Source organism: Pangasianodon hypophthalmus, chromosome 19 (assembly GCF_027358585.1).
Source record: "Pangasianodon hypophthalmus isolate fPanHyp1 chromosome 19, fPanHyp1.pri, whole genome shotgun sequence".
NCBI lineage: Eukaryota > Metazoa > Chordata > Actinopteri > Siluriformes > Pangasiidae > Pangasianodon > Pangasianodon hypophthalmus.
Window position 1 is genome coordinate 17,404,581 of NC_069728.1, and position 15,522 is coordinate 17,420,102.

At 40.8% G+C, this 15,522-nt stretch overlaps 1 protein-coding gene across 1 annotated transcript; it reads left to right on the forward strand.

Moving 5' to 3' along the window:
- Positions 1-1,134: 1,134 nt before the first annotated feature.
- si:dkey-206f10.1 (adenylate cyclase type 8) lies at positions 1,135-14,656 on the forward strand. Its single transcript, XM_034313915.2, has 18 exons — positions 1,135-2,078; positions 2,928-3,077; positions 3,172-3,302; positions 3,759-3,870; positions 3,995-4,122; positions 4,260-4,418; positions 4,577-4,808; positions 4,914-5,099; positions 5,490-5,590; positions 7,132-7,333; positions 8,293-8,376; positions 8,476-8,648; positions 8,743-8,824; positions 9,836-9,994; positions 11,208-11,354; positions 11,474-11,566; positions 11,743-11,860; positions 12,212-14,656. The coding sequence occupies exons 1-18, from the start codon at positions 1,179-1,181 to the stop codon at positions 12,634-12,636; spliced, it is 3,582 nt and encodes a 1,193-aa protein (XP_034169806.1). The 5' UTR covers positions 1,135-1,178; the 3' UTR covers positions 12,637-14,656.
- Positions 14,657-15,522: the final 866 nt, after the last annotated feature.

The window sequence follows — 15,522 nt, forward strand, 5'->3', positions numbered from 1 at the left end:
TACAGCAGCAGTTCTTAGGTGCACATCTACAGTATCCGAGTGAGATTATCCACTGAAGCAAGAGTGAGACTTGAGTGTAATCTGTTTTTGGGAAGTGCAAATTTTTAGGGTGTCCACGTGGAACCATCCACAAATGGCAATGGTACACAGCCTGGACAATCGTAAAAGCTTCAGCCCTTCTTACCCTATAAGACAAGTATACGATGGCTGTTTTAGCCCAGTTGATTCCACAAATACCTGTCATCTGTTGGTTCATGTATACAGAAAAGTGCAGACAGCACTTTCCTCCAAGCCTGTTCAGCTGCCCCATTACACTGCAAGAGTGGCAGTTCACAGAGATTTGGCCTCTTGTCATTTCATGAACAAGAATATCATCCTTAATTAAATGTCAAGCCCACTACAAAGCACTGTGATATTAAAGCAATGATGAGTTGTTGGATTCATTGTAGTAGATTCAATCATTCATCTTTAGTAACCACTTCGTCCTGGTCAGGGTTGCGGTGGAACTGGAGCTTATGCCAGGAACACTGGGTGCAATGTAAGAGAATTCACCCAGGATGGGATGCCAGTCCAGTAGAGAGGGTGTTGTGATTGTGCAGTGCAGTCCTGAGCTTTGGTTGCATCTGTGTATGGAGTTTCACATGTTCTCCTTGAGGGCTTGCTCAGGGTTGTCAAATTGCTTCCCACTTACCAAAAAAAAAAAAACTCTCAGAGGAGGTGTACCTCCTTTATATTGAGGTATAAACGACAAAATTTCTTATTTCTGGTTACTAAATAATGAATATTCATAATTGTATAGAAAGGGTGCATACAAACTTCTACATCTCCTTATTAGGTAATAAGAGCTTCAGAAGATGATTCCCTATAACCTTGTGCATATAATATTGATAGGAATAGTGGCAGAATCATTATAAGAAAAGATACTGATTACAACAGAGAAACAACATACAACAGTAAAAATTACACAGCATATTCTTGCCTTGTGCCCAGTGATCCTGGGGTAGTCTGCAGATCCAGTATGACGTTGACCAGGATAAAGTAGTTACTGAAAAAAAATTGAATGAATTTTTCATGAAAATGAAGGAAATGATGATGACGGAAAGGTCTCTTTTTTGTCTTTTGCAGGTACATCTGTCTCTCTTACCTGAAAGACAGACAGGATTGTTAAACTTGCCATAATGTCGGGAGGGAACTGCTTCAACGAGTCCCACAACATGCAGAGGATGCAGGTCCCGTCCCATCTTGCCCCATCCTTGTCTCCGGGCCTGCGGCGCAAGCAGCTGATGTGGAAGAATGCCGTCAAGCACATCATCAGCCAGCCTGAGCTAAAGGAGCAGTATGGTGGCGAGCCAGCACACAAGATTTATGTCACTGACGTCTACATTGAGGAAATAAACCAACAGATACGCAGCAAGACATCACGTGGTTGCACCAAACGCCGTTCCTCTGTAGTCCGTGTTCATCCATCCTTTTTCAGAGAGCAAAACTGTTCCAACAGCGTGCAGGCAGGTGTAACGGCTGAGTTTGCCAGTGACGCTGATTTTTTTGTGCGCCCGGGTGGTACTATTCGTGGAGTCTATGTCCCAACTCTGAGACACACCTTCAAATCTCGTGATCTGGAGAAGCTCTACCAGAGGCACTCATCACACACCAGACGTACCTCACTGGTGGTCACGAACATTATAGACGCTGCTGCAAAGCTCCACCTGCTGGTCCTGTATCTGGCCCTCGCCCCAGATGGAATACACCCACTACATGCCTGGATAACTGGCTTTTTCATAGCATTTGCATTATTGCTTTGTGTTCTTGTGTTCACCTGCAAGCGTTCCCATTTTCCAGAGTGGCTACATTATGCTGGCATGGCCAGCTGGCTGTCACAGACTATCCAGGTGCTGGTTAGACTTGGGTACGGACTAGAAAATGACCCATCCTGGTATGTACTGTTCACCCTGTTTGCCACGTACACACTTCTGCCATTACCGCTGCTGTGGGCCATCGGGGCTGGCTCACTAACTTCAACACTGCACCTTATTGTAGAGACTGTACAGCACTTCAATGAAGCGGGACTGCTGAGAAAGGTGATGGATAGTTACTATGAATGGAGAGATATATATTCACTCAGACATAGTTCCCTTCCACAGATACTTTTCTACAATGTCTAGCTTTGGCGTAGGGCTGCATCGATACCATTTTTTCACTACTTGCTGAAACTGACAACGATACTGACACCAAAATGAGTAACCTGCTTAGTACTAATCACTCAGTGTCGTCATGGAGCAATTTGTTTATCTCTCTTAGTGTTTCCCCAGTCTAAATAGTGGCCTTGAAAAGCGCTTATCTGCATGTTTGTGTGCTTATGCTATGGTAGCCTGGTAATTTTAAATGAAGTGCATTAGCTAGCTACATTGTTTAGCTTGGATCAAGTAGGGTTGCAGTGGAGAAGAGCAGGGTTTTTTCACTTCCAAAAAGTGTTTCTGTCCATTTTCATTGCGGCTGAATCCCAATAACAACATGCTGGGTAAGAGCTGCTTTGTTCACTCACTTAGCGTCGTCTGTAGACAAATTTTTCTTGCCTAGCCAGCGTTTGATGCAAGTAATGAACTCCTCATGCTGAGTTTTACGTTTAAGATTTTTTATCAGGTTACCTGTATTGTAGGAAGATGCTGTAGTTCACAGAGCACAGGTTGCAGTCTGCTTTACTTTGATTGCCGTCACTAATCACGATGTACGTCATTAGGCTTACGTCACATAGTGTTACCTGAAAACAGATGTTGATATCAGAGCATTTTTACACGTACGAGTAAATGAACACAGTATCAGACGGATACCCGATACTGGCATCGGTATTGATGCATCCCTGCTATGGTGTATATGGGACAATCTTCCAGATCTCCGTACTTGATCTCTATGCTCTTTTCCCACCCCAGATTCTTGCAAAGGCCTTGCTGTATATGAGTATGAACACAGCAGGGCTATTCATCCATTATCTGATAGACCGGGCACAGAGACAGGCCTTCCTCGAGACTCGGCGTTGCATTGAAGGCCACATGAAGCTGGAGATGGAAAACAAAAGACAGGCAAGGAAGCACACGTAGCATCAGGGGAGTCATACACCATGCTGACTGACTGACTGACTGCAGAAGAGAGCTTAATGTTTATGTCTTCAAACAGGAGCGTTTGGTGTTGTCTATACTGCCTCGCTTTGTTGCCTTGGAGATGATTGCTGATATGACCTCCATGGATGATGAACTGCTGCCTCAGCAGTTTCATAAGGTCTACATCCATCAGTACACCAACGTCAGGTATGGAAGACCTCCTTTTTCTCTGGCTATTATGATCGATTAGGCTAAACAATTAAAGTAAATCTCACTTAATTCCAGTTTGGATGGAGGTCACTGATATTGTATTTATTGATATTTATTTTGAGTTTTGAAATGGGGTTCAGGATATCACCAGACTACTTTCTTGACCTTGCTAACTAGCCAAGTTGGGGGAAACTTTGCTATCTACTGTATCTATGCCATTTTGCTGACCTAACAGATAATAGATAAATATTTACATGTAGGCTTTTTTGATTAAACCCACAATCCTCCTTTAAAATGTCTTATTTGTGGTTGTATTTGGTCACTACTTCCTAGTGGAATATATATTTATATATATATATATGCATGTGTGTGTGTGTGTATAAAGTAATTATTGTATTGTGCATCTTTGAAAATTCCTATTTTCTGTGTTTTATGCTTCTGTCCTCCTGCCAGCATCCTCTTTGCTGATATCAAGGGATTCACCCTGTTGTCCATGACTATGTCTGCACAGGAGTTGGTGCGCACCCTTAATGAGCTCTTTTGCCGTTTTGATCGTCTGGCTGAGGTGAGAGAACGCGGTTAAATAAAGAACTGTTGCACGTTGCTATTATTATGTGTATAATGTTAACTCATTTTCCAAAGCGTGCAGTTAATAATTTGTGTGTGTGTGTATGTGTGTGTGTATGTAGGAACACCACTGCATGAGGATAAAGATCCTGGGTGACTGTTATTACTGTGTGTCTGGAGTCCCGGAGCCACAGAGAGCTCATGCTCGGTGCTGTGTAGAGATGGGTCTGGCCATGATCATCACCATACGGTACACAACTAGAACTCTTGATCCCACTGATCCCACTGTGCTTTTGTCATCCATTACAAACTGTGTTTCTGGCTTAGACTAACTCTTTACTTACATTTAACATGAACTTGCTTGTATTTTTTTGTCTTGGCTCTTAGAAATGTGCGAAAGCAGCTGAACCATGACATGGACATGCGGATCGGGATCCATTCTGGCTCAGTTCTGTGTGGGGTTCTGGGCCTGCAGAAGTGGCAGTTTGATGTGTGGTCCTGGGATGTTGGCGTAGCCAACATGCTAGAAGCAGGCGGTATCCCTGGGTGAGCAAAGAAGGAAAAACACCCTAAAGAAAAAGATTACCCTGACCAAGTGTATACTGAAGATGATTGAATGAAATGCATGTTACCCATCAACCTCAAAGATAGGAGATTTTGCTAGCTAGATTGTCTGATTCTGGATTTCTGTCGTCTGTGGTTAGCCGTATCCACATCTCACGCGCCACGCTGGACTGCCTGGAGGGGAGCTACGAAACCGAGGATGGCCGCGGTTATGAACGCAGCGAGTTTCTGCGCAAACACAACATCGACACTTTCCTCATCTGCCCCAAGGAGGAGGAAAACGCTGTAGAGGTGGACCCTTCCAAAATGCGCATGACCACTCGCACCCCCAACACAGATCATTTATTTGGCAGCGTCAATAATATGAGCTGTGTAAGAATCTCTTGGGTATAACAGATCAGATTTGACTGTAATGATGTGAGTGATAACGATCAGTTCGGTTCCGATGGTTCTAACGATGAACTCTAACCTTCACAGATCTTGGCCTCATTCACAAGCGGCTCTCTGGTGCAGCTGCCCAATTCGAGAAACAGGTATTCCAGCTCCAAAGAGATTAATAAACGGATAGAGCACGCTATTGACCTGCGCAGCAGTGAGCGTATGCAACAGGAGCACATCACCCCTTACACACTGGTGTTCAAGGACACACACATTGAGAAGAAGGTATGGAAAAGTGGCCAAGGTCTGGGGTTTGTCCTTATTTTTTTTTTAGGCTAACCACCACACATTTCTAAAATTATTTACAATTTCTTCTTATATTGCAAATAAAATAAGTGTAAAATATTACATTATAGGTAATAGTGAGTTTGCGTGCACATCCCTCACCCCCCATACACACCTTTCTTCCTCCATCCACCTATGATTACAAGTAAAAGGGGAAAACAAAAAGAAAGAAAGGAGGGAAATAATACAAAAAAGGAAAAGAAACCAAAAAGACTAGAAAATCCAACACTAATCATAAAATAGTCACAAATTTCTTAATAAAAAATTCAGAAAACAGTGATGACGGCTGTCATTTCGACTTCCAAGTAACAGTTGTTTCTTGCGTTCCAGTTCTCCCAGATGAGGGATGAAACGTTTAAGACCAACCTGATCTGCTCCTTCATCATGCTCCTCTTCCTCATGGCAGTCCAGGCTCTTATTCCTGCACCCAGGTAAACAGCCCACACTGAAAAAAATGGGAGTATGCAGCCGGTCAGATTTACGAGAACATATTACATATAGTTTACATAAAAATATTTAGTTTCTAATTACTAGTTTCAGTTATGTAAAGTGAATGCGATTCATTCGCATGGTATTAGCGTGATCCAAGTATGTTATGAAATCTCGAGAGGATGCTGGTGCTGGTGCTGATGTTGGCTATTAAAACAGGTGCAGTATAATATCCTCAGTGTAATTGAAAATACATGATGAAATCATGTTGGATGTACAAAAACAAATTGTTTTAATATTTCTTTATTCAAGTCTTTATTTATCACATATACATTACAATTCTTTTTTTTTTTTCTTTTTTTTTTTTGCATATCCTATATGTTAGGTGACCCCTGAGCAGATAGGGTTAAGGGCCCTACAGTGGTACAGTGGCAGTACTCCCAACCTTCTGATCAGTACCCTACAGCCTTTAACCAATGAGCCACTCTGTTTATATTAACAGAACGTGTGGAGATCTTAGAGTACTCTAGAATGATCAAGACTTTCAGACTTTCATTCTTCTTAAAATATTTTAAACTGTGTCTCTATATTATTGCACTGAGTCCGCACTTTTAGGAGTGCTGTAGATTCCAGTGAATGTGCCATATTGGTTTAATTAGATCATAGCACAGTCTTTGACATTGATCATGGTTTAGTTTTCGAGCATCTTAAAGTAGTGTGTCGAAGCCAAAGGATTAGCGCTTAAATGGTTTACCTCGCTTTTTCTCATCAGCTGCTACTGTCACCTGTGAGATCCCACAGGGCTCCAAATTTAGGACAAGGTTTATTTTCTTTCTTTTCTTTTTTTAATTAAATATAAAGTCTACCTCTGTGCCCCTGGAAACACCGGAAAACGCGGGAGATAGAAATGTCAGCAGTGTCAGGATAGTGTGCGAATTCTGGCTCTGACAGTTCCTCAACCTCAGCTACATCACTCCAGTCCACAACTGGTCTCAACTAGGGATATGGACTAGTTAAAGACTGCAATATCTTCTAACGAATTCAGTTCTAGTTCTATTTAGTTATATTTTCCCAAAACTCTAGCCTAATTTAAGCCACTGCAACCCTGACCAGGCAGTTACTAAGGATGAATCAATGAACACTTTATATTAATGTGTATAATGTGTTCCTAATGAATAAAGGAACGTGGTCTTTGTTTGTCTCTGAGCTTCATATCTGACCATTGGCTTGCACTTGAATGAAAGTAAAAATTTCTCACTTGGGCAAGTTTTTTGTTGCATCCCACAGTATCTTGATACACACCTCTAGTCTTGACCAGATGCCCTGTGAATCTTTCTGGTAATCTGAATAGTGTGCCTCCTATTCATATCTGTATTTATATCTGTTTATTAACATTAACTGTTCATTCTGAATAATATATTAGAACATATACTCATGTATGCATAACATTACATTAGCTTCACTTCACTAGCCCCTGGTTTTTTGGGATTTTAGTATCCAGTACAAAATTTTACCGTTCATCCTACAACCCTTTTTTCTGCAGGCCATATCCCATGGTCGTCCAGTTCTGTGTGGTGCTGCTGGGATATCTGCTGTTGCTGGTGATGGCTCTTGCTGAGGAGTTTAAACACTTCCCCAGTGCACTTCAACGAATCTGCTGCTGGATTCATGAGAACAACTTTATGCGCTCTCTGCTCACCATCACCGCCATAGCCTTGAACTTCGGCATGGCTTCTGCTGACATGGTAAGGCCCAGCACCACCAATCAGAAGCTGCAGTGGTTTTCTAGTAGTAACAAAAAGCTACTGATGATGCAGAGGAGTGGCTAAAACCCTTCCATTTGCACCACTGTTGCTTTGATTTATTCTTACTGGAAGTTTAAACAACATTTCTACGACTCCTGAGTGCTTTACTTGTCTACGGTTTTGCATTACCATGGAGGAGTCATGAGTTTGAATCCCAGTGATGCCACAGCTGCATGTGGCAGAGAGTTAAAGACAATCTAATTAGCTTTACCCTGGGGCTTTCCGGGTAAGAAGAACAGTTTAGTTCCCTTTCCCTCTGATGACTTGTGTAATGCTGTCAGGGATTGAGTCAGGGGATTAGCATTCAAAGGGTTATCTTAGAGCCTGAACCATTTTAGTTAACACGATTCATTTTTTTTCTGCTACTGCAATATGTGGGGTTCCACAGGGGTCCATTTTAGGACCGCTCATTCTGTATGCTATGCATTAGGTCAAATTACTTCCAAGCATTACATTCATTCCATTGTTATTCTGACAATATGCAGCTTTACATTTCTTTGAGATATGGCTCCTTACACAGGTTTTTGGTGTGATGCTAGGCAATCACTGGTTTCTGTCTGTTCATGTAAACAAAAAAATAGAAGTTTGCATACTAAAACTTAAACTTACAGCATTACCTTTGACTGTTACAACGTGCTGGGACTCCTTATATGCATGCTAAATAAACATCTCATAAAAAACCTTCACCATATCAACATTTTCATGTTTTTGATGAGCATCTATCATACAAGTCCCTGTGTACGTTGTAACTATAGAAATGATGACATATTAGAACGAGTGCATAAATATAGGCTACAGTTATAGAAAATTAATCAACAAATTAATCTAACTAGTCAAAATGGAGACTATAATAGTATTGTGGTATAAGATTCGTTTCAGTATTAGTTGTGATTGTTTAGATGTGGTGTAACTTCATGCATGAAGATGTGGAAAGCAGTGAAGAGACCAGCCAAAGACCTCTAACTGTCTGCACTTATCCTGAGGTGAGGCTTTTATTCCTTATAACAATATAACGATATTTACGTACTTGAACTGTTTTTTAACCTACTACGCGTCTCACGCTTTCTTCCTCTTTCGCGTAGTTTTTCGTACTGAGTGGCGTTGTTTCCATGGTTACCTGTGCAGTGTTTATAAGACTCAGCTCCCTTCTAAAGCTCACCGTTCTGTTACTGGTAGCCACCGTCTATACTTACTTTGTTGAAGTGGCCTTCCATAGTCTTTATGTCAATCAACAAGAGCAGGAGCAATTCTCCAGGTAAACGTCTATGAGGAAAAAAAATAATAAAGACAGTAGAAAGTGTTATACTGCTTTTACTCCATCAGCTCAATCTTATGTGTGTCATCTCCAGATCTCACTACCTGAGAAGAAAAGGCATCTCAGTTCTGTTAATGGCGATGTTTGTGATAGCTGTGTTCTACAACGGGCGACAGGTATGCGTCTGTATAGCACAAAAGTTTAGTGTAGATCAAGTGTTTAATCAAAATTCAAATCTAAATAAATTTTAAAGGTGCAATATGGAGTTTTCAACAGTGTTAGAACTGGAATAACTGAATAATAACAAAGCTACCTTTAAAAAACTGTGATAGTGCAATACAATGAATCACACTGTTTTTAGGGTTACTTATAATTTTCTGGCCCAGAAATTAAAAACAGCTGCTTAGTGCCACCCCTTTTCCTTAAAAGGCAACTTACAAGCCATACGCTATGTAGTTTCAAGAACATTTTAGTGTGGGAATATTGTCTCAAATCTCTAATATTCAAAAATAATAAAAAATAATAAATTTAATTAATAAATATAAATTTAAAGGTGCAATATGTGATTTTTTTTAACAGTGTTAAACCTAGAAAAAGCAAATAATAACAACATAACTTGCAAAAAAAAAACAAACATGATTTGCAATGCAAAAAATCTCTAGTTTTATGCTTATTTACAACTTTCTGGCCCAGAAATTAAAGCAGCCTGCTTCCTAATGATGATAGTGATAGTGATAAAGGGGAAATCTGTCATTTTTAAATTGTTAAATCTGAAATAATTAAAAAGTAACAACGCTACTTTGGAGAAACTGTGATATTAGCATGAAATGAATTTCGCTTGTTTTAGGCTTATTCACAATATTCTGGTCAAGACATCCAGCTCCACCCCTTTTCCATAAAAGGCAACTCACACGACATTTCCTGAATTTAGTATTATAATGACTTTCAGATAGAGCACTATAATATTTAGGGCATGATATGTTGTTTCAAATGATGGGTGGGGTCAGATGGAGGAAAGCTTGACCTCAATCAATTCGATTGTAATTCATGTTGCAGCCAACAGAGGGCTCTAAAATATGACAAACGGCCCCTTTAAATGCATTTAGATGATTATTTCTCAGTAATTAGATATCATTTTGAACAGTTTACCACTTTTAGAGTTTGGTCTTTATATTGTCCCGTGTCAGTGGGAGGCCACAGCCAGACTGGACTTCCTGTGGCGTCTGCAGGCCCAACAGGAAGTGGAGGACATGCGAGAGCTGAGAGAGCACAACGAGTGTCTGCTGCACAACATCTTGCCTGCACATGTCGCTCGCCATTTTCTGGAAAGGAACAAGAACGATGATGTAAGTGACGGCACTGGGGGTTTCACAGCAACCATTTATCAGCGATCCTTTATAGGGACGGTGATGAGAAGCCGGGAATATACAGATTTTCAGGTAGCACTTAGAACAGAGTTGGAGCTAAAGGGCCAAGCCAGGAACACTGTCTGGTTTATATATTAATGCACTCATTCTAGTATGTTATTGTTTCTATAGTAACAGCTAATTCACAGGAAATTGTATGGCAGACGCTCCACTTAAACTGATTAAAAAAACCGTGTAATTGTTGATATGGTGAAGTTTTCGGACAGAGGAACGTTTTCAGGTCATCTCCGGATTCTCCGCTTCTCCGCTTTGAGGTTCCTCTGTAACATGACAAGCTGCATTTTTTTTATTAACTTTAAGAGAGAGAACAAAATTGAGGCTTGTGAGGGAACGACTGTTTACAGAACAAGACCTAACTTGATTTGTCGATGTTCCACAACGATACACGTAACTATAAATGGATAAAAATTATGATGTGTTGTTGTCAAATGGACAAGTCAAATGGACATACAAGATGTTACGGAATGGAGATGGAGGCGGATGCAAGTGAAAACACATGAAACATAAAGACCATGAAACAAAAACGAGGAATAACGAGGCAAGGCAACAGCTTAAACATAGCCTGAGTAGGAGAGAGTGACAGAATGACAACAACGACAACAAAAGACAAACGCTAGACCCCGAAGTGCTGTACAAGACGTCACTTAAATACTAGTGCTTATTAAACATAAATGTGGATCAGGTGCAAACAGTCATGTGACGTGAGTATCATGATTATGTGCGGTGCAGTGGCTGATGGGAGTCATAGTCCTGCGCCGTGTTTGGCGCAACCATCACACAAGACCTGGACATGAGCCTAGAGTCAGTTGTGGAAATGAAGATTATTATTTTTTACAGAATATAGTCTGCACATGCATTGTCAAATTTAGGGGTGGGTTTTGAGGTTTTGTGTGATTGATCCTGATGAATCAAGCACAGTACTACCAAGGGCATGAATTAACAAGGTAAAAAAAAAAAAAAAAGAAATCAGTTTTGTTGTCAGTGAGTGAATATTTTCATGGTTTGAAATGATATTAGATACTAATTAGGAAGTAGGTGTCATGTCAATAGTGCATCTAGTGTAACGTGATTTTGTTATGTATGCTCATAAAAAGTTATATGTTCTGTTGTATTTCTCTCGATCTCTCTTCAGGAGTTGTACGCGCAGTCGTATGATGAGGTCGGCGTGATGTTTGCCACCATTGCTGGCTTTAATGAGTACTACGAGCAGAAAGAGATTAGGCAAGAAGGGGTGGAGTGTCTCAGGCTCCTCAACGAGATCATTGCTGACTTTGATGAGGTGAGTGAAGAATCTTCTGGAGTTAGTCGCTCGTCTAATGAACATGTAACAGGTTTTCAGAGTCCATTGTCTGGTAAAGGAAGTCTAAAACCCCTTCTCTTTCTTCTTCTGTCTGTCAGTTGTTAGACGAGACGTACTTTTTGGATATTGAGAAAATCAAAACCATTGGGAGTTGCTACATGGCAGCATCTGGCTTATCACCTAATAAACAGGTTGGTCAAGCTAATAACTTGTTTAATTAGCACGAGATAAACATTAAACTTGAATTCTTCATATATAGCGTCATATATGGCGTGTAAAGATGAATAAATGAAAAACAAGCTGGAACTTTAAGGGGACTTTATAGTGTTAAGAATGTTTAAACCATGCTAACTTTCTGCCACTTCAGACCCGTGGTGGCAGCGACTGGCATCACCTGAGCGAACTGGTGCTTTTTGCTCTGGCAATGCAAGAGACCTTGAGAGCGATCAACAAACACACCTCCAACAACTTCCAGCTCCGTGTCGGTAAAGTCACAAATCTTACTTGTAGCTTCAGAGGCTAATGTAACTAAAGCAGGGATGAAATATGTCCTAAGCATTTTGCAGCTCTTGCACAAATACCTTCAGCATTCTGACCCTGGAAGAAGCTGTTATTTGTCACATATACATTACAGTGAAACTCTTTCTTCACATATCATAGCTTGTTAGGAAGCTGGGGTCATTGATGATGCAGGAGGAGATAGAGTTAAGGGCCTTGCTCAAGGGCCCAACAATGGCAGCTTGGCAGCACTAGTTCTTGAACCCTTAACCTCTGATCAGGAACCATTGAGCCACCACTGCTCTAATAATAACTAACATTTATCTGTCGTCACACAGGAATCGCACACGGACCTGTCGTTGCCGGGGTGATCGGCGCTGCTAAACCGCAGTATGATATCTGGGGGATGACGGTAAACCTGGCGAGCCGCATGGACAGCACGGGCATCAGTGGGAGGATCCAGGTCCCCGAGCCCACCAAGAAGATTCTGTCCGACTGGGGATTTGTGCTGGAGCTGCGTGGAGAGATCTTCATTAAGGGCGTGAGCGAGCGGCAGGGACGCATACGCACCTACTTTATCAGCAACAGCAGGGCTTACCGGACCATCAACATATCCACGAAAGGGGGAAGGACAGCCGGACGCAGCATAGGGAGGAACACGCTGGCTTCAGTGGTGTTTAGTCTCCTCCGGGCCATCCAGAAAGAGAAGCAAAGTGGCACAGCTGGACGATTCTCACAGTCCACGAACAGCATGCAGTGTTAATGTTAAATAAGAAAACTGACACGACCTATGAAATGAGCTGTACTAGTTGCCTTCACTCTCCAAGAGAAATTTCACCAAATTTCATATTCCTCAACACTGCATAGTTATAAACAACAAAATTCCCCATTTTATTCATACACAATCTAATTCATATTTACATGCCACATCAAAGGTTACTAGACTTAATATCTTGAAACACTTTTCATTTATGCTGAATTTATTAATAGATACGTGTAATCACATGGTGAAATTTCCTTTTAAGTACCCTAAGGACCATTTTGAATAAAGAGGCAGTGAGGCAATTATGTATATTGTAGCTCTCCAAGAGTAAAGCTATAGTCCTGAGCCGTTACTTTACTATCATTTCATTACCATTCTTAACATGCCATAATCAATGACTTTTTCCTTCGGTTGAATCATTGTTGCTGTACCAAGGGCTCTTTATTTACTTCAATGAATAAGTAAATTTTTTTGATGAGTACTTGGTGACTTTAGAAGCAAAATTTAGTTAATTCAGGAACAGAGCTTGACTAATTCAGGTGCAGAATTATTAAGGAGCAGAATTTTAAGCACAACATGCATAATTCAGTAACAGAACTTGGCCAAGTCAGGGGCAGACCTTGGTTTGTTCAGAAACAGAACTTGTTTAATTCAGGATTCATTCTTGGCTTACTCATGAGCAGAACTCTGAAGTAGAACTAACTTAGTCAGGAGCAGAACCTTGTTAAGTCAGGAACAAAACTTGGATAACTCAAGATCAGAATTTGGATAATTCAGAAGCAGAATTTGGCTAACTCAGGACAGGAACTTGGATAATACAGAAGAAGAATTTATCAAATTGAGGAGCAAGACTTCTAAGAGCAGAACCTGGTTGATTCATATGCAGAACTTGACTAACACAGGAGCAGGAAATGGCTAACTCAGGAGTAGAACTTGGCTAAATCAGAAGCAGAACCTGGCTAATGTGGGAGCATTCAAATTAAAATTAAACTTGGATAATACAAGAGCAGAATTTGGCAAATTTGGATGATTGGTTGAAACTTGGTTGATTGATGTGCAGAACTTAATTAATTCAGGAGCAGAAGCAGAACTCGATTCGTTTAAGAGAATTTGGTTAATTCATGAGCAGAACTTGGCCAATGTAGGAGTATATCTTCACTAATTCAGGAGCAGAGTTTCATCCATCCATCCATTTTCTATACCACTTATCCTACACAGGGTCGTGGGGAGCTTATCCCAGGGGACTTGGGGCACAAGGTGGGGGGACACCGGTGCCAACCTATCACAGGGCACAATCTGGGGGAGGAAACCGGAGAACCTGGAGGAAACCACAGTACACGAAGCACAGGGAGAATATGCAAACTCCGTGCACACAGGGCGGAGGCGGGATTTGAACCGCCACCCCTGGAGGTGCAAGGCAAACATTAGTTAATGTGGCAAACTCAGGATCGGGACTTGGTTAATTCAGAACCAGAGCTTGGTTTATCAGAAGAATTTGTGACTGCACCCTTCTGTACCTTGTTTCAATTGTGTTGTAATTGTCTAGTCATTTCAAGTGGTTCACAGTGGAAGTGGTTCAGGTGGAAGTCAACATGGCCACGTTAAAAATGGTAATGAAATGTGATATTTTTGGGAGATATGATGCTGATGAATGTTGGGGCAGTTATAACATGTTCTAGCAGTAATAGCATGTGAAGTTTTATCCTCAATCTGCTGCGGTGACTGTATCTACTGAATCTCTTTGCCATACTTGAAGCACATTGACATCTTAGTTTTAGTTGAATATTTATATACATGCAGTAATATGTGCAGTCAAAGCCAACAGAGTCTCTAAGAATCCGGTGTCAAATTGTGTTGTTCTTTATTTTAGAGAATCTCCATCTCAAGGCCATGATGGTGTATGAATACCTCACACTTACATAGATGCATATTGTATACAATTTTTTTTTTCACATCCTATTGTATTGTATTATATTCCAAATATTTTGTATGCAACATATTAAAAACAATACAATTTTTACTTCTAATGCGAGTGATTACGAGAATAGTAGATGTGAGGTGTGGGACAAAATCTAGCTAAAGATTAATCTGAATCACCAATCTGCATTATGTAAATAATAATATGCTACTGATTCCCTTCATGTTTAGCCGCACTAGCATGCTAGGTTGAGCTATTCAAGGTTAAGAAGCAATTCAAAAAAATCCAAACCAATTTTTGTAAATTTTTCCCCAGATGTAGCCAACAAGCCCAGACGTGTAATGTCTAAAGTTTTGTTTCTTTATCTCGCAGTGATTACGTAGACACTCTCACGTTCACACTACAAATGTAACGTGGTCATATGCGTCCCAGATCTGAATGTGGTTTGCGTGATCGGCTCACAGCACGTCTTCAAGAGACATTTGACCACGTTCACACCTGTATTTAGTACTGACCAGTTATGATCCGCCAGGTGTGAACGGGACCTATTGGTGCGTCCCAAATCACATACTTATGCACTATTCTACGCCATTTTGTAGTATAAATAGTGTCAGTAGTGTGTTCATACTGAAAATTCCAACAAGAAGAAGTGCACTTAAAGTACCCTGCTGATTCACTTATTCAACTGAAAAAACGAAACGTTGAATGTTAGGCACTTCATGCACTCAACGATCGCAGCTTTGCTTACGTAGAGGAAGAGGGGCGGGGCTAGCAGGTGCTGATGCTGGCTCAAATTTGCTCAGAATCAAAAAAGGTCATGTTAGGCATAAAAGGTACCATTGACATAAAGAGTAAAATGAAGAAATTCATTTTCGTTGACTCTGAGTATTCTGCTAAATCTAGCAGCATTGTGTATTATGTACGTTTGACGTCATTTGCCGTGGACTGGGAAACGGCTTATACTTCCA

What these genes read in the sequence shown, in the direction of transcription:
- si:dkey-206f10.1 (XM_034313915.2), top strand. Translation starts at nt 1,179, where the DNA reads ATGTCGGGAGGGAACTGCTTCAACGAGTCCCACAACATGCAGAGGATG. An exon ending in CTGTCTGCACTTATCCTGAG is followed by an intron (nt 8,377 to 8,475) that starts GTGAGGCTTTTA and finishes TCTTTCGCGTAG; the next exon opens with TTTTTCGTACTGAGTGGCGT. An exon ending in GCTTATCACCTAATAAACAG is followed by an intron (nt 11,567 to 11,742) that starts GTTGGTCAAGCT and finishes CTGCCACTTCAG; the next exon opens with ACCCGTGGTGGCAGCGACTG.